The 21,316-nt window shown below is 37.6% G+C and overlaps 1 protein-coding gene across 3 annotated transcripts in view; it reads left to right on the plus strand.

Annotated features, from left to right (window-relative positions):
* Positions 1 to 21,316, plus strand: part of PRKAR1A (protein kinase cAMP-dependent type I regulatory subunit alpha) — a 27,619-nt gene continuing 6,303 nt past the window's right edge. The window contains exons 1-10 of one of the 3 annotated variants that reach the window (XM_021000871.2): positions 1 to 373; positions 5,452 to 5,634; positions 10,262 to 10,432; positions 11,812 to 11,903; positions 12,608 to 12,669; positions 14,920 to 14,966; positions 15,474 to 15,632; positions 15,948 to 16,008; positions 19,879 to 20,000; positions 20,751 to 20,832. In XM_021000871.2, the coding sequence (XP_020856530.1) occupies positions 5,461 to 5,634; positions 10,262 to 10,432; positions 11,812 to 11,903; positions 12,608 to 12,669; positions 14,920 to 14,966; positions 15,474 to 15,632; positions 15,948 to 16,008; positions 19,879 to 20,000; positions 20,751 to 20,832 (970 nt within the window). In that variant the 5' untranslated portion in view covers positions 1 to 373; positions 5,452 to 5,460. Of the gene's footprint in view, positions 374 to 655; positions 807 to 5,451; positions 5,635 to 10,261; positions 10,433 to 11,811; positions 11,904 to 12,607; positions 12,670 to 14,919; positions 14,967 to 15,473; positions 15,633 to 15,947; positions 16,009 to 19,878; positions 20,001 to 20,750; positions 20,833 to 21,316 lie in introns of those variants that run through there. The other 2 variants (XM_021000873.2, XM_021000872.2) reach the window with 2 other exon arrangements.

Below are 21,316 nucleotides of genomic sequence, written 5' to 3' on the forward strand. Positions count from 1 at the left end.
GTCTGGGGCTAGGAAAGGGGGAGACAAGACAGACTAGTCAGAAGAGGCGGAGGAAAGGAGAGGAAGAGAAGGACGAGGAAGGGGGTGCAGCAGAAGCGACAGGAGGAGCCCGACGAGAAGAGGTGGGGCTCGGGAAGACCGAGAGATAGACGGACCGACGGACGCACGGAGGGAGAGAAAGGAGGAGACGGGGAGGAAAGGGGAGATCGAGACAGGCAGTCTAGCCTGAGAGACAGTCTGGACACAAAGCGTCTAAAACGAGACAAAGAGAAAGGGAGAGACAGTCAGAGAGAAAGAAAACTGTAGAAAAAAGAGAAATACAGTGAGAAAGCAAGAAAGGAGAGCCAGAAGAGGAAAGATTGTGGACAAGCAGGTGAGAGGGTCGCGGGGAGGGGGCAGAGGGAGAGAAAGACCCGAAAGAGAAGGGAGGAGGGGAAGAGGGGAGGAATGGGGGAGGCTACAGAGTAGGATAAGAGGAGAAAGGGGCCACGGGTAGAAGGGTCCCTGGGGAGGGGGGTGGGGTTCGAAAGAGAGGGGCTGTGAAAGGGGGGGAGGGGCGCTGGTTTCTCCTTTAAGGTTGCCCAGGGCAACCACCTTGACCAGACCAAGGCCCATTGACGTCAGTGATCGGGCGCTGATTGGTTGTGGCTGGTTCGTTTCCGGTAGCTGGGCAGGGGGGAGCGTCTCTGAGCAGTCGAGATCACCTGAGAACCGCTGAGGTGGAGGGGGGCGACGCAAAGCAGGTTCAAGCCGCCTCTCAGCCGCCTACTCCTGGGAGCACTGAGAGTGCGGTTGCCAGCACCTCGGTAAGTGGAGCGTGTCCGGCCTCGGTCGCGCTTCGCTGCCGAGCCGATCCGTTTGTTGAGGCTGGAGGGATCCAAGATGGCGCCTCGGGGAGCGCTCTGGGGAAGGGCCGCACCCACCCGTTCTCTCCCCTCCCCCTCCCCTGCCAGGCCTCCGGGGCCGCGCCCGCCCCCAGCCCCTCCGCCCCTCTGCCCCCCCCCGCCTCCCGCTGCGGTATTCTGTAGCCATCCCAAGCCATCCGTGAAGCTTTCACCTTCCGTTTCCTCCGCCTACAAATCGCACCCCTTATTGCAGCTCGCGCGCGCCCTCCCTTTGCTCCTCCCATCCCCGAACCCCCTCCTTTCTCATTCCTGCGATTCTCTCCCCGCCCCCGTTACTGAAAAAAGAGCATCTGAATCTGATCCAGTAAAATAAAATATGTGAAAGCGGTCTGCGAACTTTAAAATGCTGTACATATAAAAATACTTTTCGGGGTGGTTGTGAGACTAAGGTGAGATCGTATTTGGTAGAGCGCTTTGCAAACCTTAAAGCGATATAGAAATAAATATTAGCTGTTATTGCTATTGGTGTTACAGACCTATGCTATTAGTGTTATTACCTATCCCAGATCCTAAACAAGTCTTTTTTGTTCCTGAATTTCCTATAACAGCATTTTATTTTTGCCACCCCCCGCAGTTTGTCCTTGTCATCTTCTGCACCTTCTTCCTTCCCTTTTTTCCCCCTTTAAGCAGTATTTCCCTCTGAATTTTTCTTTCTTCTTCCTCACCTACCTCTAAACCAGGTTTTCACATCTCTCTGCTTCTCTTTCTCTTTCATTCTCTTTCCCTCTGCTGTTGCCAGCCAGCTACTACTGGATCGTGATTTGGCCTCTCCTTTCCATTCTTTTACAGAGTTCCATTTGGGCTTGAATGAAATGAAGGGCACTTTTCTACTGACCTTCAAAACCAAATCAAACCAAAAACCCCAAACTGATAAATGGTTAAATGGCCTAACCTGCAGTCTTGACTCTTCTGCTGTGGTGGAGTAGATTCTCTTGAAGGCCTCTAATTATCTCCCCTGCCCCGCAGGAAAGTAGGACCACCATTTTTCCTTTTGGAAATAATTTATTCCAATTTGGAGACCTAACAAAAGCAGAGTTAGTTTTATGTGGGAAAAATTGTGAGATCCCACAATAGTTACAATGTAGCTTTTGTTTAATGGCTACAAAATCGTTAATTTGCTTCTATTGTAACATTGTACCCCTTCCACCCTCAGGCTCCTGCGTATCTTGGCGTGAGCTCAGCTTTTGGTATGCCTTCCTCTTAATAGGCATTGTTCTGAACCAGAAAAATTTTGTCAAAATAAAATGTTAAATCTCGTATTTGACAACCATTTAAACTGAAGAAATATCGCCACTGAATTTCTAAATAAACGAAATTTCTGGCACACATAATAGCACATCGACGTGGCCATGGCAAGCCGTAAAACAACCACCACCAAAACTCTTTAATTTTATGCTATTGTGGAAGATTCAAGAAGTTTGTATTAACATGAAAATTTCATTTCCCAGCAATATTATCAGCTTGGTAAGGACATTTCTCTGTGTCAAAATGGAGGCTAACGAAGCAGGAAAGCTGTTAGCACCACCAGCCAGTTCTCTAGACTGAGAATCACAAGGCAGGAATGTTTAATTGCTGAGGGTTTGAAATGCAATGTCTAGAATAATTAACCTGTTTGGGGGAGCTTTTTTGGTTTTGGATTCTTAAAAATAAATCTCTGCAAACAGGTGATGGTGCATATTTGGGTTATGCAGGGCTATTCAAATGATTATATATATATTTTTTCCATTCCCTTTTATTGTGGTATTTTATTGGGCTTTTGGGTTCATTATTGGGTCCTTGGTTTCTTTATTAGTAAAAAATGAAGGTGTTGGCCTTGATCACCTCTGAGGTCCCTTCTAATCCATGATCTTATTGTTTTAAAAACATTATGCCACTATTGTGATTTGATTCGGAAGAGTCAGGGTTGATAACTTATAATTTAATGTGTTATTATTATAGTTATAACTGGTTTCAGACTTTGAAGGGTAAAAGATCTGACTTAACTCTGCAGTTGCTGTTTTCATGGTTTCTTGACATGCAGAGTCACCTCTGCAGTACTTGTGAATAATATTGAAGCCTTACTCCACATTGTTGAATGACCTGGAAAATGGGTAGTAATGGAATCTAAGTGGATGTTACATGCCTCTTTTTTTTTTTAGTAGCAAGATACCATGTTTTATCAATTATAGCAGCAAAGTGTTTCTGGTGGAATTTATGGACTGTCAGAGTCACCAAATTTTTCATTGCCAGTTAACTAGGGTGCTTATTATTTGTTTTTAATATACAGCAATAATATTAAGTGTTTTATCTTTGTGAATAGTAAATAACACATCAATAACAATTCTTTTCTTTTAAAATAGAATAGATTTTGTTTTGTATGATCGTGCACATAGACTTCTTCGCCTTGTCCAGGATCTTACAGTTATTTTCTTAAAAAAAATGTTTATGATGAGAAGGCATGAGTGCTAGTTTGTAGGGTACTTCTTTATCATGGAGGTTGTCAAAACAAAAGAAGTAACAGTGTAGGGCTTCAGAAGACCTTTAGAGTCAGGCTGTTTTTCACATTCTTTATTTTAAACCATTCTCCACTCATTAGTTTTAGGAGGCTTATAATATAACCTTGCTGGAAAAGCATTGAATTTTCAATATTACCCTCAGTTGAATTTCTAATTAAAAAACTTTAGTGACCAAGTTTTAAGTTAATATATAACTGACAATTTAAAACAGAAATGTATTTTTATCCATCTCATTCCTGTGTCAAAGTAATTTATTTGAGCCTGTTTCAAAAACTCTTTTCAAATAAACCTTTTAAAATGTAAAAACTTTAAGGCATATGATATATTATAAGACTCAATGTACCAATTTAATTGGAACCTTTTTTTTAAGGATAATCAAAATGTTTAGAAAGCAAAGTGTAATGGAAAGAGTACCAGATGATTTGGGTTCAAATCCTGCCTCTCACTTGTGTGACCTTGGGCAAGTTACTTTAGCTCTTGACCTCAGTTTCCTCATTTCTAAAAAGGGGGGTTAAACAGTATCATTAGTTCTTAAAGTATGGTCTGTGTATCCCAAGAGTCCCTGAGACCCTTTCAGGGGGTCTGCAAGGACAACATTTTTCATAATAATACTAAAATTTTAAAATGCTCCTCCCTTTTGCAATTATGTATCAATGTGAAGGCAGATTTTCTTTACATACTTCAACCAGAGCAACAGATTGAAGTGCAGAAGCAGAAAGGAGAATCCAGCTGTCTTCTATTAAGTCAGACATTAAATAGATTTTCAAAAATATGTAAAACAAGGCCTCTCTTCTGTAATACTTTTTGTTTTGTTTTGGAAAACACAGTCTTTCATGAAAGTATTATCTAATGGTTTTATTATTTTAAAATGAATTAATAAATATTTTAAAAATTGATCAGTTTTGATTTCTCATGAGGATCAAATAAATGAATATTTGTAAAAAGCCCATACCACCGTTTGGCACATAGTAGGTGCTATATAAATGCATATTCCCTTCCCCTTTCTTACATAGTAAATGTTGATGGATCTAACTGACAAAACAAAAGTTCTTTGGAATCCTTAATACTTTAAGCGTGTAAAAGGGTATTAAGACCAAAAAATTTGAGAACTGCTAAATTACGATATCTTGAGAAAATTTTTTTTCCAGCTTAAATCTATGGTCTTATGAATAAGGAAATTTTGATGAGACTATGTTACCAAGGAAGGTCTGATTATCAGTCAGGATTATTGATAGCAACTGATATCACAAACAGGAGATTCTGGAATAAGATGATTTCAGATCTTAATATCTTTTGTTCCTTTTATGGTTTGTTAAAAAAAAAAGATATGACAACTAGTAAGCCAAGTGCTGGTGTATCTAATATATTAGGAAATTCTTAACTAGATAGGAATATACATTAGGAATAAATCATAGATGTTTAGAAGCATACCCTTGTAATATTCTTTGCTATATACTATATATATCCCATACCATTAAGATGAGGTGGACTGAGTGAAACTGTCTCATGGGATTAACTTTTCAGCAGTCTGGCTAATAGCTGCTGAAAAATTCTAGGTCCATAGCTTAGTTTACATTTATCCAAATGTTAGCAGTAACCAATCTTGCGTTAGGAACTGGACTTGTTTCTTAATGGAAGAATATTGTTTAGCTACATCTTTACATTCTTCCCCCCTCCCCCCTTTCTGGTGGGGGAGTGGAGGATGGGAAAATAAAAAATGAAGCTAAACAGTATTCTATTAAGAAACAAGTCTAGTTCCTAAGGCAGGATTCAATTACTGTGAGTAGGACTGAAGTCAGAAATACCTAATTGTACATTGTCCTTGAATGATTTGATTAAGATATTTGATATTATAATTTAATAATATATTTGATGTTATAAGATATAAAGATAATATAAGATAATTGATATTATAAGACATAAGATTATTAAAATAAGACATTTAAGATATTTGAATCATTTGATTAAGATATTGAGCAGAATAGAAGCTCCGTTTCAGTTTTCTCTTTCTAAATAGTTTATGCAAATATATATGTACATTTTTCTTTCAGCTAAAAGCAATGGCAACTAGCAGCGCCAGCAGTGAGGAGGAGCGGAGCCTCCGGGAATGTGAGCTCTATGTCCAGAAGCATAATATCCAGGCACTCCTCAAGGATTCCATTGTACAGCTCTGTACTGTTCGGCCTGAGAGACCCATGGCATTTCTTAGGGAATACTTTGAGAGACTGGAGAAGGTAAAAACAAACAAACAAAAATGTGGGAAGGGAACAATGAGATTTAAATAGTTGCTAAATTTTAATTGCTAATCAGTCTTACTAACTTGTAACAGTTGGCAGGGTAAGTCTTGTCAGTGGAAAGTCTAAAATAATATATTTTAAAATACAGTTTATTTTATCATTTTCAAATGCATATGTAATAATCTAGGCTAACAAAAGATCTGAAAGGACATTCTTCCTAATTGCATTAAGAAATGGTATATAATTAGCTGATTCTGTGGTTATATTTAATGGGTGTAGCAAAAGTTCTCCAGAATGGAATTTTTCTTAAGCAGCTTAAATTATTTCCCACAAAATCTTGTTTATTCAGTTTTGTAATTTATAGAGATATAATTAACTGAGGAGCTCCCTTTCTTTTATGATTAGTACAGTTGTAAATTTAGCCCAGCTCATGGCTGAATTACAAAAATTCCGTAATTGTATAATTTGTTTTTATATATAATGAATTTAGGTTACTCTTTCTAAAGGGGGTGGGTCTGTCAAGGGAGTCCCAGTTTTCACTTTGTTTTTGGTCATGTCTTTTGCACGTTTGTATAAAGAAAAGGAATCCTATTTTCCCTGTTTAGAAAGTGTTTTAGGGATATCTGCTGTCTTTTTGTTTTTTGGTTGTCTGAAATTTTAATGTTTGCCCTGGGACTCATGTGGAGCAAATTTTTCTATACTAAATATTTTCTTCTCTATTAAGGATAAACCTTAAATTCACTTTCTTCTTAAGGACTGATGAATGAAACAACCAAGATCTCATGTACATCCCAGTCTTGAATGACTTAAAGTTGTGGGGCCGTTTGACCAGATCATCTCTCTAGAAGGAGGGATTCTTAACCTTTTTGTATCATGAACCCCTTTGGCATTCTGGAGAAGCCTTTGTCCCCTCTCAGAATGTTTTTAAATGCCTTAAAATATCTAGCATTACAAAGGGAAATCAATTACTGAGAAATCAATATACTGAGATATAATTAAGTATTAGAAAAGTTTACAGACCCAGGTTAAGAACCTTTGCTCTAGAACCTTTCCAGTTGCTTCTTTGGATGGGCAGAAAAGTTAGCTCAAGGGGCAGCTAAGTGGTGCAGTGGATAGACCTCCGGCCTTGGAGTTAGGAGGACCTGACTTCAGATCTGGCCTCAGACACTTGACACTTACATTACCAGCTGTGTGACCCTGGGCAAGTCACTTAACCTCGATTGCCTCACCAAAAAGCAAAAAAAAAGCTCAAGAACCACATTGAAATTTTGAGTTAGAGTTCTGATTATAAGCTATGAATAATTTTAAAACCATAAAATTAAAAAAAAGCAACAAAACTAGATTAGGGTAGAATATCATCCTCTTTGAGAAGCAGTGTTATGTAGTAGATAGAAGGCTGGCTTTGGAGTCAAGACAATGAATACACATCTTACCTGTGGAACATACTATGTGACTATAGTCAAGTTACTTAAATCCCCAGTCCCAAGTAGTTTTCTAAGACAAAGAATGAATATGAATATGACACAGTCCTGTCCAAATAGTGTCACTAGTACTAAAGTTTATAATGAATAGAGGCTAGCAAGGAGAGTGAAGGAAAACAAATTTTTTTTAAAGCTATATTGAGACAAAAAGGATTGAAGAAATGATTGCGCTTGGGTGTGGATGAGATGATGATAATTGAAAATGGAGAAGGCAGAGCTGCTCTGTTCTTATTTTGCTTTTTTCTTTGCAAGGATAGTGACTTTTGCACTAGAGATGACAAAATGTACTTTCAGGGAATTGATACCCAAGAGAGGTAAAGAGATAGTGAGAGAGTGCTACTTGCCTTGGATGATTTAAGTCATCTGGCCTAGAGATACTAGATCCATAGACATTGAAAGAACAGGCAAAAATCACTGACCCACTTCCAGCAGTAGTGTATGAAAGATCAGGACATGGAAGCACACAATTGGAGAAGGGGATATGTGACCTCAGTTTTTCAAAAAAGGGAAGAAAAGAGTTTACAAACTCTAGGCCAGTGAGCTTGACCTTGATTTCTGAGAAAATTAAAGAATGGGCTACTAAAGAGATGGTTGCCAAGCATCTAGATAGTGATTTCAAAGCGAGCCAGCGTGGTTTCATCAAGAACAGGTCATGCCAGACTAACCTCGTTTCCTTTTTTTGACAATATTGTCAAACTAGTAGGTGAGGGGAATTCTTTGGCAATAGTTTATCCAGATTTTAGCAAAGCTCTTGATAAAGTTTCATAATATTCTTTTCAAGAAGATAGAGAGATATGGACTAAACAATAATAATAATGGATTCTACTCTGGTTAGATGTCTTGACTAAAAGAGCAGTTGTTAGTTATTCATTGTTTACTTGGTAGGAGTTCTCCAGTCATCTATCTGTGCTTGGCTGTATGAGGTTTAACATTTTTATTAGTGACTTGGATGAAGGCAGAAATGTTAGGCTCATCAAATTTGCAGGTGACACAACACTAATAGGAGTTAGCTGATACAATGGATGACAGGGTCTAGGTCTCTTTGATGTGTTAGAGCACTGGGATGGATTTAACAAGATTGATGTTCTATGGAAATAAATGTCAAGTCTTAGACTTGGTTATGAAAAAAATTAGTTTCACAAATACAAGGTGGAGGGAGGAATGGTTAGAACTAAGTTTGTCTGAAAAAAGATCTAGGATTTTAGTAGACTGTGAACTCAGAATCACAAAAAAATTGTGACTTGTAAGGGAACCTCATTGACCATCTAGTCCAACAACAAAGTAATTAACCAGTTACCAGAGTAATCTCTAATGTTACCTACCCAACTGGTTGATCATACAGTCTTTGCTTGAAGACCTCCAAAGAGAGGGAACCTACCTTCTCTCAGGGCAGTCTGTTTCACTTGGGAAAGCTCATAGTTGTTATGAAGTTTTTCCTGACATGAGACCTAATTGGTTTCTTTGTAGCTTCCACTAATTGCTCCCATTTCTGCCCTCTGGTACCAAATAGAACAAATCTGATTTCTCCTCTATATGACAGTCCTTCAGCTACTTGAAGATGGTTATCATTTCTGTATCCCCCAAATCTTTTCTTCTTCCTTCAACTAGTTTTCATATGACATGGACTCAAAGTCCTTTGCCATTGTGCTTGCCCTTCCATGAATACTCTTCCAGCTTATCAGTGTTCTTTTTAAACCATGGTACCAGAACTGAGCACGATACTCCAGGTGAAGCCTGACCAGGATAGAGTACATTGGGCTTATTACCTTTCTATTTCTAGAAGGTCTGCCCCTCTTAATGCAGTCCAAGATTGTGTCAGCTTTTTTGGCTGACACATCACACTGCCGATTCTTTGAGCTTTCAATTCACTGAAACCCTCAAGATCTTTTTCAGAACAACTATCTGAAATATTTTCTGCTATCTTGTAGAGAAGAGGTTAATTTTTTTTTTATATTCACGTGTAAGACTATATGCTTATAGATTAGAAATTCTCAAGACCTGTGGTATGGATATATTTTAAAGTGTCTGTGAACTTGGATGGAAAAAATATTACATCTTTATTTTCACAGACCTCTAATTGAAATTTAGTATTTCCTTCAATTAATGACTATAGGCATCAAATATTTTTGATAAGTGGTTCAGGGCTTCCTCAGACTGCTAAAGGGGTGCATGACACAAAATGGGGGTATATGGTGAGGTAGCATGTAGTATAAAGTGATATGTAGGTGGGTCAAGGAGTATGTTCCTTGTATATATAGTGTATAGTAACTATTTGGGCACAGTTTCTAATTGCTTCCAAGAGTGGCTGTACCAGTTAACAAGTCCACCGACAGTGCATTAGTGTGCCTGTTTTCTTCAGACCCTCCAACATTTGGAATTTTCTTTTTTTGTCATCTTTGCCTGTCTGATGGATGTGAGGTAGAACCTCAGAGTTGCTCTGATTTGTTTTTCTCTAATTATTAGTGATTTGTAGCATTTTTTCATATAGTTAATAACTTGGATTTCTTAATTTGAAAACTGCCTATTTAGATATCGTTTTGATCATTTGTCTATTGAGGAATGGCTCTTGTTCTCATAAATTGCAGTAGAGTAACTCATGATTATATTGGTGGTTGCTAATCAATAAGAAAGGTTAAATTATGTTCAGTACCTTGTTTAAGGTAGCAAGAAATGTGTGATATAATTTGGCTTTCTTTTTATCACAGTGCTTAGCAGAGTACCTGACACATAGTAGTTACTTAAATGATTGTTGATTTGATTTAAAAAAATTGTTAAAGTGAAAAAATATTTTGTGCCTCTTTGGTAAGTTTCAGTTATCTGAAAATTTCACCTGATGTAGAAACTTCCATTCCCAAAAGATGCTGCCTAATTACCTAATTGTCATTAGTAAAGTTGAGTAAAAGAAATTGGACTAGAAATATAACACCTAATCACATTTGAGAAAGAGTGCTGAATTTTAGGAGTATTTTTTAGGGAACTTCTCAATATCCCTTTTTCTTCCCTCTGGATTTGACTCTTTTCCCTTTTTTATTAGTGATAGAGGAAAAATAGGGTGATTTAAATAAAATATTAGTTTTCTACAATAGATGATCATGTGCTCTGAACATATCTCTTTATCTCTCCTTTTTTTTTTCCCCATCTAGGAGGAAGCAAAACAGCTCCAGACTCTGCAGAAAGCAAGTGCCCATTCTGAATCAAGGGAAGAAGAAATTTCTCCTCCACCTCCCAATCCAGTGGTTAAGGGTCGGAGGCGAAGGGGGGCTATCAGTGCGGAGGTATACACTGAGGAAGATGCTGCATCATATGTTAGAAAGGTAATTCTGCTCCTGTTTATGTGCAAGGCCATCCAAACGATAGAGTCTACTCTGTCTCAGACCTTGAGAATAAGAACAGACTAGCAAATTAGAAAATCTCATACCCTCATACTCCTCAAGACACACACCCACATACCCCCACCCCCACACACACCCCAAACTGGTCCCAAGACCAATGAAATACCATTTGTTGAACCCGCAAAGGTAATGTGCCTTCTATATACTATAAATATCTGTGGGAAATGGCTTGTGTTCAGAGACCCACTTAAAAATTGGAGGAATGTTCTTGAGGCTCAAATAATAGTCATCTCATGATTGTTAATAAATAGACATCCTACTTTGATTAAGCAGAAACTTGAAATTCACTATACTCTGTGTTATAATAGCCTCTTATAAAATCTTGTCATCAGATGTTCTACAGGCTGTGAATAAAGATCACAAATAACCCATTAATATTTTTATGCCATTGGTTGAAGTTGGGGTTTGAGTGTTTTCCTACTCCAAAGCATATTGTGTTACAGGAGAGGAAAGCAGGTACTCCTCTCTTTTGTTAGATTAGAATCATATTTAAAGCTGGAAGATACTTTAGAGGTCATCTAGTCCAACCTCCTCATTTTGCAGATGGGGACAGTAAGGCCCAGAAGGGTTAAGTGACTTGCAGGATGACACAGGTAGTAAATGACAGGCAAGATTTGAACCCAGACCACCTGACATGTTCCATGATTGTTAACCCTTTCTCCTAAATCTTCCAACTTCCTTTCTCTCTGTACTTCAGTCAGTTATCCTACTCTCCCTGTAGGAACAGTACCATGTCTGCTTTTTAAAAAAATGATTTTTCCTTGCTCACAGATTGCTAACTACCAGCACTGTTAGTATTGCCAACTTTCAGAAAGTAGCCTTCATCAACTAGCTTGAGGCACATTTCTCACACACTTTCCATAGACAAGTTGCTTCATTTCTTTTTGTGTTGTTTTGTTCTTATATTATTATTATTTTTTTTTCAGCAAAGATGAGGTTTATTAAAGATCAGCCATATTGGCCAGACTCTTAAGGAATCTAAGCATTTGTATCTCTAATGCAAGTGGGCCAGATCTTAAGAATCTGAGTCCTTGGCTATATAAGAATCTGAGCCAGGTTGTTTCATTTCTTAAGTTTAAACTGGAAACCAGCCTTGCCTGAGCGTTAAATGAATTAATCAGTATTTGTTATTTGCTGTGAGAATCACAATTGTTGGAAGACTATCATAGTAAATATTTGAAAGAGTAGCATTTCAGTGTTCATAAGTTAGTTTGGTATTGTTGGAATTCAGATTGCAAAATGTATATAATAACGTGTTTGTTTTACCAGTTGTGACACTAGATTTTAATTTTTTTTCCTAGGTTATTCCAAAAGATTACAAGACTATGGCTGCTTTAGCTAAAGCCATTGAGAAGAACGTATTGTTCTCACATCTTGATGACAATGAGAGAAGGTAGGTTTTAGTTTGCCTTGCGGTTTTAGTATTCAGTTTAAAATTACAAGCATTTAATAAACACCTACTACGATCCAGGCACCGTAAAGAGCTTACTTGCATTTGGAGGGGAAAACAGCATGTACAAACACAAGCAAATACAAAGTAATTTTTGTAGTGGGCAGCACAGTTTTAACATGAAAGGCAGTTTACTAGCATAAAAATGGAGTTCCAAAGGGTAAAATGGAAGAATAAAGAATAGGATAGAGATACTAATGGAGGGATGAGATTGATTTTGACAGTAGGGAAATTAATCCATCTGACTGCTAGTCCTACTTGGCAGTGAAGGTAGGAATTGATGGTATCCTGGGGCTAAGCTGGTTATAAAGTGATAAAAGCATTTCTGAGGTACTCTTAGCTGGGTCACTTCTGCTCTCAGACCCCCTGAATTGTTGAATAGATTATCTCCCCTGAGGTGTGTTTAGGAGAGTGATGCTCAGAGATGTCTTTTTTCCTGGACTGGTATGATTTTGTCATTTCTTTTGGTGAGTTGCCATAATTATTCTTTGTGGATAATTATTCTTTGTAGATAGACCTTTTATCCTTTTGATGGCAGCCTAGGTTAAAATATCTAATAACTAATCTCTTTATTCAAGTTTGCATATCCTTAGATAGAGGCATATTTTGAAATATAACATAAGAAGAAGTGTTTCTCTCTGTTGCAGTGATATTTTTGATGCCATGTTCCCGGCCTCCTTTATTGCTGGAGAGACTGTAATTCAACAAGGTAAGAACCATTTCCATGACATTTTTTTTTAAATCAGAAGAAAATAATCTAGGTTTTTTTTTTTAAACCATTCCACTTCTTTCTCATGTTTTTCCTGATTTTTCCATTTCATTAACCAGTCAACAAACATTTATTAAGTACCTGTTCTGTTCCATGATACAAAGACAAAAATGAAACAGGCTCTGCTCTCAAGAACCTTATACTTTTCTATTTTTTTGGTGGTTGACAACATGTGTCTGTGTATGTATGTGCACAAAATATATAAAAGAAAAATACAATTTTTGAGGGCAGTGTGGTCTTAGAAGTTGGAGGGAAAAGCTTAAAGTAGGAGATTCGCACTTGAGCTAAAGTTTGAGGGAAATGAGGCATTTTAAAGAGGCATAGGGAGTGTTTTACTGTCCTAAGGGGCATCTTGTGTAAATGTATGTAGATGAGAAGTCATGTGAAGAATATTAAAGAAGGCCAGTTTGGCTTAACTGTAGTGCATGAAGGGGAGTAATGTATAATAAGACTGGAAAAGTAAATTGAGGCTAGGTTGTGAAAACCTTTAAATGTCAAGTAGAGGACTTTGTATTTATTCTATGGATAATAAGGAGCCATTAGAGTTTATAGATGTGGTTAATCATAAATCAAAGGAAGTGACACGGTTACTCTATCAGGTATTATGTTAGGTGCTATAGATACAAAAACAAAAAATGGAACTCTTCTCAAGGAGCTTATTTTTTTTTTAGAGGGAGACAACATGTACATGTATGAGTGTATATGTAATAAACATAGAATACGGAATGTTTTTTGTGAAGAATGGATAGGAGGCCGGTTTGGCCGGACTTTAGGAGAGTAATGCACAATGAAACTAGAAATACCATTTGGAGCCAGGTTAGGAAGCATTTGAAAAGCTGAACAGAATCATAGATGCATAGAATTTGAGAGTTGGAAAGGACCTCATTTAGTCCAGGCCAATATGAAAAGGAATTCCCCTAATGTAATATAATTGCCAAATGATTGTCTAGTCTCTTCTTGAACTCCAAGGAGATGGAACCCATCATCTCTCAGGGCAATACATTTTACTTTTGGACAGCTCTAATTGTTAGGAAGCTTTTCCTTATAAGCCTACATTGGCCTGTTTGCAATTTCCACATATTGTTCCTGGTTCTGTCCTTTGAGGCAAAACAGAACAAGTCTAATCCCTCTGCCATGTCACAGCCCTTCACATACTTAAAGACAGGTGTCATCTCCTCACCTAACCCTGAGCTTTCTTTTCACCTGATTCTCATATGAAATGAACTCAAGGGCCTTTATCATCCTAGTTGTCCCCATGGTACACTCTCCAGATAGATTAAACCTTGGTGCCAGGACTGAACACAGTACTCTAGGTGAAGTCTAACTGGTTCAGTAAATGGGGACTATTCCTGGAATCTGTGTCTTTCTTAAAGCTATCCAAAATGGTGTTAGCTTTTTTGGTTACCATTATTGTGATAGTCCAGGGAAGGAGCTGATCTGGAATGATGGCCATGAAAGTGGAGAAAAGGGAATGAATGTGAGAGATATTATAGTGGTAGAATCAAAAAGACTTGACACCTGATTGGATGTGGAGGGTGAAGGAAAGTAAGGAATTTGAAGATGACTTGGAGCTTTTAATCTTGAGTGATTTGAAGGCTGGCAGTGTCCGTGATGGACAATAGGGTATTAAAAAAAAGAGATAATGGATTTGGAAGGGAATGAACTCTGGTGTGAGCATATTGAATTTGAGATACCTTTGGGACATCTAGTTTAAAATGTCCAGTAGGCAGTGGGTAATGTGAGACGGAAGCTCTCTAGGGAACTGGAGCTAGATATATACATCTGGGAATCATCTGTGTAGAGATGCTAATTGACCTCATGGGAACTAATGAGGTCACCAGGAGAGAGCCTGGAGAGGAGAAGGAGGCCCTATGCAGTTTTGGAGTATATTGACACAGGGTAAGGGTTATCAAGAATGGTGCAACAAAGGAGTCTTAAGAAGAACTATCAAACAGGTAGGAGAAAAACCAAGAAGGGAGAGGGTATCCAAGAATTGAGAGAGTTCAATAGTGTCACATGTTGCAGAAGTCAAGAAAAATGAGTTAATTTGTGCCTTCTAAGGACTTTTATCAAAGGACTGGTCTCTGTACCATTTGACACACTATCATCTTATTCATGAATTTTTTTTCTATGTATTTCATAAATATGCTTTTGTCTGAAATGGTTTTAATATAGTCTTTTCTCTTTTAGGTGATGAAGGAGATAACTTCTATGTGATTGATCAAGGAGAGATGGATGTAAGATATAAAAATATTTTGATCAATTTTTAAGTCACAAATGTAATGCTATTTCATTGTCTTCAAGCAATAGGAAATACTATTGCTAATAGCCAAAGAAAAAAGTATTTTATTCTTTCTGTCTCAGAAGTTAGTAAAACTGGTATTTATTCATACTCTTTTCTAAATAGTTTGATGAGCTAGGTGAGAATTTTTGGAGAATTGGGTGGAGGTGCTCATTATTTCTGTTTTGTGATTAAATACTGGTTCTGAATTCCTCTCTAGGTTAATTTTCTTTGCCCTTCTTCCCTGCCCCTGTAAATGGCCCTTATTAGATAAGTAAAATACAGAGCTAAAACAGTGTAAGCTCTAAATGTGATTTTCTTTGCTCTGATTTCTGAACATTTGTATATTTGATATCCTGAAATAAAAGTAAAGAATCCCAAACCTTTGAAGATAGCTGATTTTAGTTCTGTCTCTATACATATTTCTCCAGAAACAATTCAGTCATGTTTTTTGGCTTTTTAGGTCTATGTCAATAATGAATGGGCAACCAGTGTTGGAGAAGGAGGGAGCTTTGGAGAACTTGCCTTGATTTATGGAACACCTAGAGCGGCAACTGTCAAAGCAAAGACAAATGTGAAATTATGGGGCATTGACCGAGACAGCTATAGGAGGATCCTTATGGTAAGAAATCAGCTAGATTTCTCATCTGCTTGCAATTTCACCATGTGGTGGTGTTAGGAAATTTCTTGTGGCCATGTCTGGTTGTCAGCTTAAGATCTGGATACTTCTGTTACCTGCCACTCATTTATAGATCTACGTGTAGGAGATCTTTGCAGTTACCTAGATGTTTCCAAGAAGCCTTAGCAAAGACTGTTCAGTATTCGGTACATTTTTTAAAATGACTAACTGAATTATTTTCCTATGTGAAGCTTCATTTTTGTTTTTTTTTTTTTACAGCATTGAGTATTGAATTTCAGTTTCTCTTTCCTTTTGCAGGGAAGCACATTGAGAAAGCGGAAGATGTATGAAGAATTCCTTAGTAAAGTTTCTATTTTAGGTGAGTTGGTGGGCCATGAATATTGAAATTATTTTACTGTTAATGATACTTTGGTATAAAGTATAAGAGTATAATCATTTTGCTGTTGCCATAATTATCATTGGCACTTTCATCTCAAGTGCTTTATAAACATCCCTTTGCTAATAATTGTGATGTGTGGAGTTTTCACCTGATAGAGGTCTTGACTTAGAAATCAGTGACTTTACAGTTCACCAGTTTTCTTTCCAGCAATTATTTATATGTTTTTAAAATTTTTTTTAGCATTTTTATTTAAAGTTTTGAATTCCAAATTCCCTCTCTTCCTCCCTCCCTTCACCCTTCTCTGAGATAGTAAGCAATCAGATATAGGTTATACATGTGCAATTATGTAAAATATTTCCATATTAGTCTTTTTGTACAAAAAGACTCAAATAAAAAGAAAAAAATGAAAAAATGAAAAATTTCATGAATTTTTCAAAAATTGAATACTCTGTATTCAAACAGTTATCAGTTCTTTCTCTGGAGGCAGGTAATATACTTTTCATCATTAGTACTTTGGGGTTGTCTTGATCATTGTATTGCTGAAAATAACTTAAGTCATTCACAATTCTTCATCGAACAGTATTACTGTTACTATATATAATTTTCTCCTGATTCTATTCACTTCGCTATGCATCAGTTCATGTAAGTCTTTCCAGGTTTTTCTGAAATTGTCCTGCTTGTCATTTCTTAATAGCACAATAATATTCCATTACAATCATATACCACAGTTTGTTTAGCCATTCTTCACTTGATGGGCATCCTTTTGATTTCCAATTCTTAGCCACCATAAAAAGACCAGTAATTATTTGTTAAGCACAGTGTTAACTGTGTAAGGCAGTGGTAGAAATTTGAAATTTGGATAAGACATGGTCACTGTCTTTATGGAGCTTATAATTTAGTGGTGATACGGGACGTGAACACTGGTCATTGTAAGATGTATGCGAGGTCCAAAGTTGATTTGGCTGGAGATGAATCATGGAAGATATTTGAGATGGGCTTATTCCCCTAAAGATGGATAGGAATTCAGCAGATGGAACATAGTGCCATATAGTAGAAAGCATATTGAATTTAGCATCAAGAGACCAGACCCTTCATTTAAATCCCACCTTTAATACTACCTCTTTGACCTTGGGCAAGTCACTTAACCTCTCAGGGCCTCTGTTCCTCATCTGTGAAGGGAAAAGATTAGATTAGATGGCATCTAAAGTTCTTTATAATTCTGAATCTTTAATTCAGTGATATGTGGTCATTAGGCCCTTAGGCCCTTCCAGGCATTGGGAACAGCCTGAGCAAAGGTATAGAGGTAGGAAGGCACAGGACATTTTTGGAGGGCGAAGACTGCTTAGTAAGGAGTTAGTAATGTGAAATGCTGGAAGGGGTAGAGTGGTACCCTTATAGAAGGCCTTAAATGTTGAGCAGAGTAGTTTGAACTTTACACAGTTATTGATAGGGAATTACTGAAGATTTTTGAGCAGACAAGTATCATGACCAAATTTATGCATAACAAAGATTATTCTGGCAACAGAATAAACCATCAATTTTGACAGATCTTCATGGAGGCAGAAGGACTTTTTAGGAGGCTGTGACAGGATGGGTGAAAGCAGTAATGGAGGCATATACTAAAGGTGGTAGCATTGGGAATAGAAGATAAGCTAGATATATATTTCTAAAATAAAATCAAGGAACTTTCAAACTGATTAGGTACAAGCAGTTGAGAGCAAAGAATCAGCGATAACTCTAAGGTTATTGTTGTGGGAAGTCAGTACAGAAATATTGAAGTTAGTAGTTGGAAGAAGTGTTTGTGGTAGAAAAGGTAAGTTTGCTTTTGGACATAATGAGTTTGAGGTGCTGGCGAGATATCCAGGTAGGCAGAAAGTAGGGAGCTCAGTAGAGAAGTGAAAATGAATGAGAGAAAAAGGGTAGAGGAGAGAGGGAGGAAGAACATGGCAAGGCAGATTGATTGCCTGCGTGACTATTTTGGATGTAGTTGTTGAAACCACAGGTGTGAATGAGTTTACCAAAGAAAGAATGTAAAGAAAAAAGAGGTTTACAGACAGCTCCTTGAGGGACATCTGTAATAGTGAAGGAATGAACAGAGATCTAAGAGAGAAAAGCTGGGAGAGTATATAGTGTGAAGGGATGCACAACAATGTTAAAAACTGAAAAAAAGTCAAGGAGGATATATGTAAGGGAAGCTCCTGAGTAGGAAGTCATTGACTGCCTTTGAGACAGTAGTTGTGAATAGAGGATTGACAATTCAATTTTAAGGTATTGAGAAGACTGGATGGTGAAGAAAAGGTGAGTCATGAAGTATAGATGACATTTTCAATAACATCATAGCTTGAGTGAACCTTTAGCTTCACAGTATCCTATTCCCTTCTTTTGCGTGACAGCTGAGGGCATATTTATCAGTTACTTCTCTTTGCTTTTAGGTGTGAAAGAAGCTGTCTTTATCTTACCGTTCCATTATACCAGGCATGCCACAGAGTATATGTCACCTGTGATGTTCATCACAGAACACCCTTGGGAGAGAAAGAGACTTCCAGCTATAGCTCTCTAGAGCATTTTGCTGCCTTTCTCATTTTGTTCACAGTCTGCTTTTCTGCCCTTGTCTGTCCTGTTAGTTGTTAGATATGAGGGACAATCATAACTCAAAAAAATGCTTTGTTAATTGGTTTTTTTCCTGTTAGAACACTCATGGCTCATTCTTTTGGTTTTGCAGAAACACATGTGAAAGGAGTACAAAAGCATATAGTAAGATATATGTGCCTACCAGTAAGATTTAGTTAAAGTCTTATAACAGTCCTCCTGAAACAGCTGCCCGTGTTTTTTCCCTTGAAGGTAGGAATCATATCAGTAAGGGACAGAGCCTGTGAAGAAATATGATGAAAGGAATCATTTTGTTCTTGAATTTATCCCTGCCCTCCTCCCCCATTATAGTTTTGCAACCAGGCTTGGAGGGAGATTTCGACATGAAGTTGTGAGAGATGATTAGATTATGTGTCTTAAAAACAATCCAGTGGATGGATGATGGCACAGCATGGGGTGGAAAGGAAGATTCTGAGTCAAAGACTAATATTGAGAAATTTGGGACAGGGACTTTTTGCTTGATGGAGTACAGCAGCAGGTTATGTCAAGACTTACTAGCTAGAAATAAAGACTATAGGGAGGGTAGGTTGTGGTGGAAGAAACCTGATGACATTTTAAATGCACCGTTTCCACAACTCAGAAAAATGACAGAAAAATACCTATAATCTTCGAAGTAGTAGTGACTGAGCTAGTTTAATTGGCTTTTGGGGCTTCTCCCTCTTTTGACATTAGGTGTTTCATAATTATTCTTGACTGCAATTTGGAAGCTTTTCATCATGCTATGGTAGTCTGTTATTGAGGGTCCCAAGTACAGGACAATATTTATTTCAGATGATACATTTGCTGTTTAAGATGATTAATTGAGGTTTCAACCTCTGAAATAGCTAAATTAAATTTTAATGTAAAGCAGATTAGTAAGAAGCACATGGGTGTTGTTGCAGACAGTTCTTTATAGGGGAATTGGCAAAATTTGGATCGAATTTTATGTCACTGGTGTTTTACAATGAATTGAACATGTGAAATAATTAGTAATGACACCAGTTGTTTTGGGTCCTATGGTCTTTCACAGCTGAATCGAACAGCTGTTTTTAACTGAAGCCTTTTAGATGTATGTGAAGTTAATTTAGGGCAAGTAATTTCCTGAAATGAGGATCTAAGGGCTGAGGGATACTTCGTGATTGAATGATGTCACCCTCATGGCAGTGAGAGGAGAAGCATCACCAAATAATGCAAAGGAACCTTTTTCATTTTGTTTTCCAGAATCTCTGGACAAATGGGAGCGTCTCACAGTAGCTGATGCATTGGAACCTGTTCAGTTTGAAGATGGGCAGAAGATTGTAGTGCAAGGAGAACCAGGAGATGAGTTCTTCATTATCTTAGAAGTGAGTAAAGGTTACTTACCAAGGGTAGGAAAAGAAACCTAAACTTGGTACTTTTTACAAATACTTAGATGAGGAAAATAACGCACATGAAATCTGGACTGTTGGTATTCATTGAGTTTAAGTTGTGAAGATACCTGCTGGTCTGTCCAAAGGTATTCAGTACCTTTTGAGGGGTGTTTTGTTTGGTACCCTGGCTAAAAGCTGTTGCTTAGATGAATTCAACTGCTGAGACAGAAATGCTGTCAGGGCACCCCCTAGACTGTGAAGTAAGAGATAAGCTCCTAGACCCACCCAGATTAATTGTTGTCATGCTAGCTAAACAGAGCTCTATCACTGAACATATTTTGTAATAAACTAATGAGTACACTATAAGTGTCAGTGTATATATCAGCACTGTTTGAGTGGCAAGTCATTATAATGAAGAAATGGATTTCAGGATATTTTCTAGAACACTTCATTTATATATTCATGAAATTGTGAAGTAAAGGAACACAACACTTAGATCCAAGGCAGGTTTGTAGAAACCCCTAGATCACTGGCTCCGTTATACATTGCGGGAAGTAACGCTACTGTAAGAGGGCTGTAAAGGCACTTGTTAAGTAATTGAAAAACTGTGATTTTCTCACAATAAAAACTAGTAGATTTGAAATGATCAGAGAATGTATTTTGCTGAGATGCTGAAATTGCACAAAAAGGCTAAAAGATTTTGTCAGTTGTAATATTGATAAAAGTGTGCTGGTTTTATTGTAGGGTTCAGCTGCTGTGCTTCAGCGTAGGTCGGAGAATGAAGAATTTGTTGAAGTAGGAAGATTGGGGCCCTCTGATTATTTTGGTATGTGATTAGTTCATAGTCTATCTGTACTTCACCTTTCCATGAGAAGGTATAATCTTCCATTGGGGCTTTTCTTCTCTTGTGCCTCCAAGAGGAGCAGCTTTTGCTATAGATTTTCTTGACTTTCAGGAAAGCATAACAGCACTTGAGGGTTCTTGTTCTAGACCACTTTGGTAAATAAGTTACATAAACAAGAACTGCAAGTCAGTTGTCTGATACTAGGATATCTTTGCCTTCTGTTTCTTTTTTTTTTCAGTTGTAATTAAGAAATGATTGAAATATGTTCATTAGTAGCTAGGTGGTACAGTGGATAGAGTGCTAGACTTGGAGTAAGGAAGACCTAAGTTCAAATCTGGCTGCAGACACTTCCTAGATATGTAACTCTGGGCAAGTCACTTAACCTCTGTTTGCCTCAGTTTCCTCAACTGTAAAGTGGGGATAATAATAGCATCTATGTCACAGGTTTGTGACAAGGATCATATGA

The sequence above is a fragment of the Phascolarctos cinereus genome, unplaced genomic scaffold (assembly GCF_003287225.1).
Source record: "Phascolarctos cinereus isolate Bilbo 61053 unplaced genomic scaffold, phaCin_HiC Scaffold_5;HRSCAF=322, whole genome shotgun sequence".
Lineage (NCBI taxonomy): Eukaryota > Metazoa > Chordata > Mammalia > Diprotodontia > Phascolarctidae > Phascolarctos > Phascolarctos cinereus.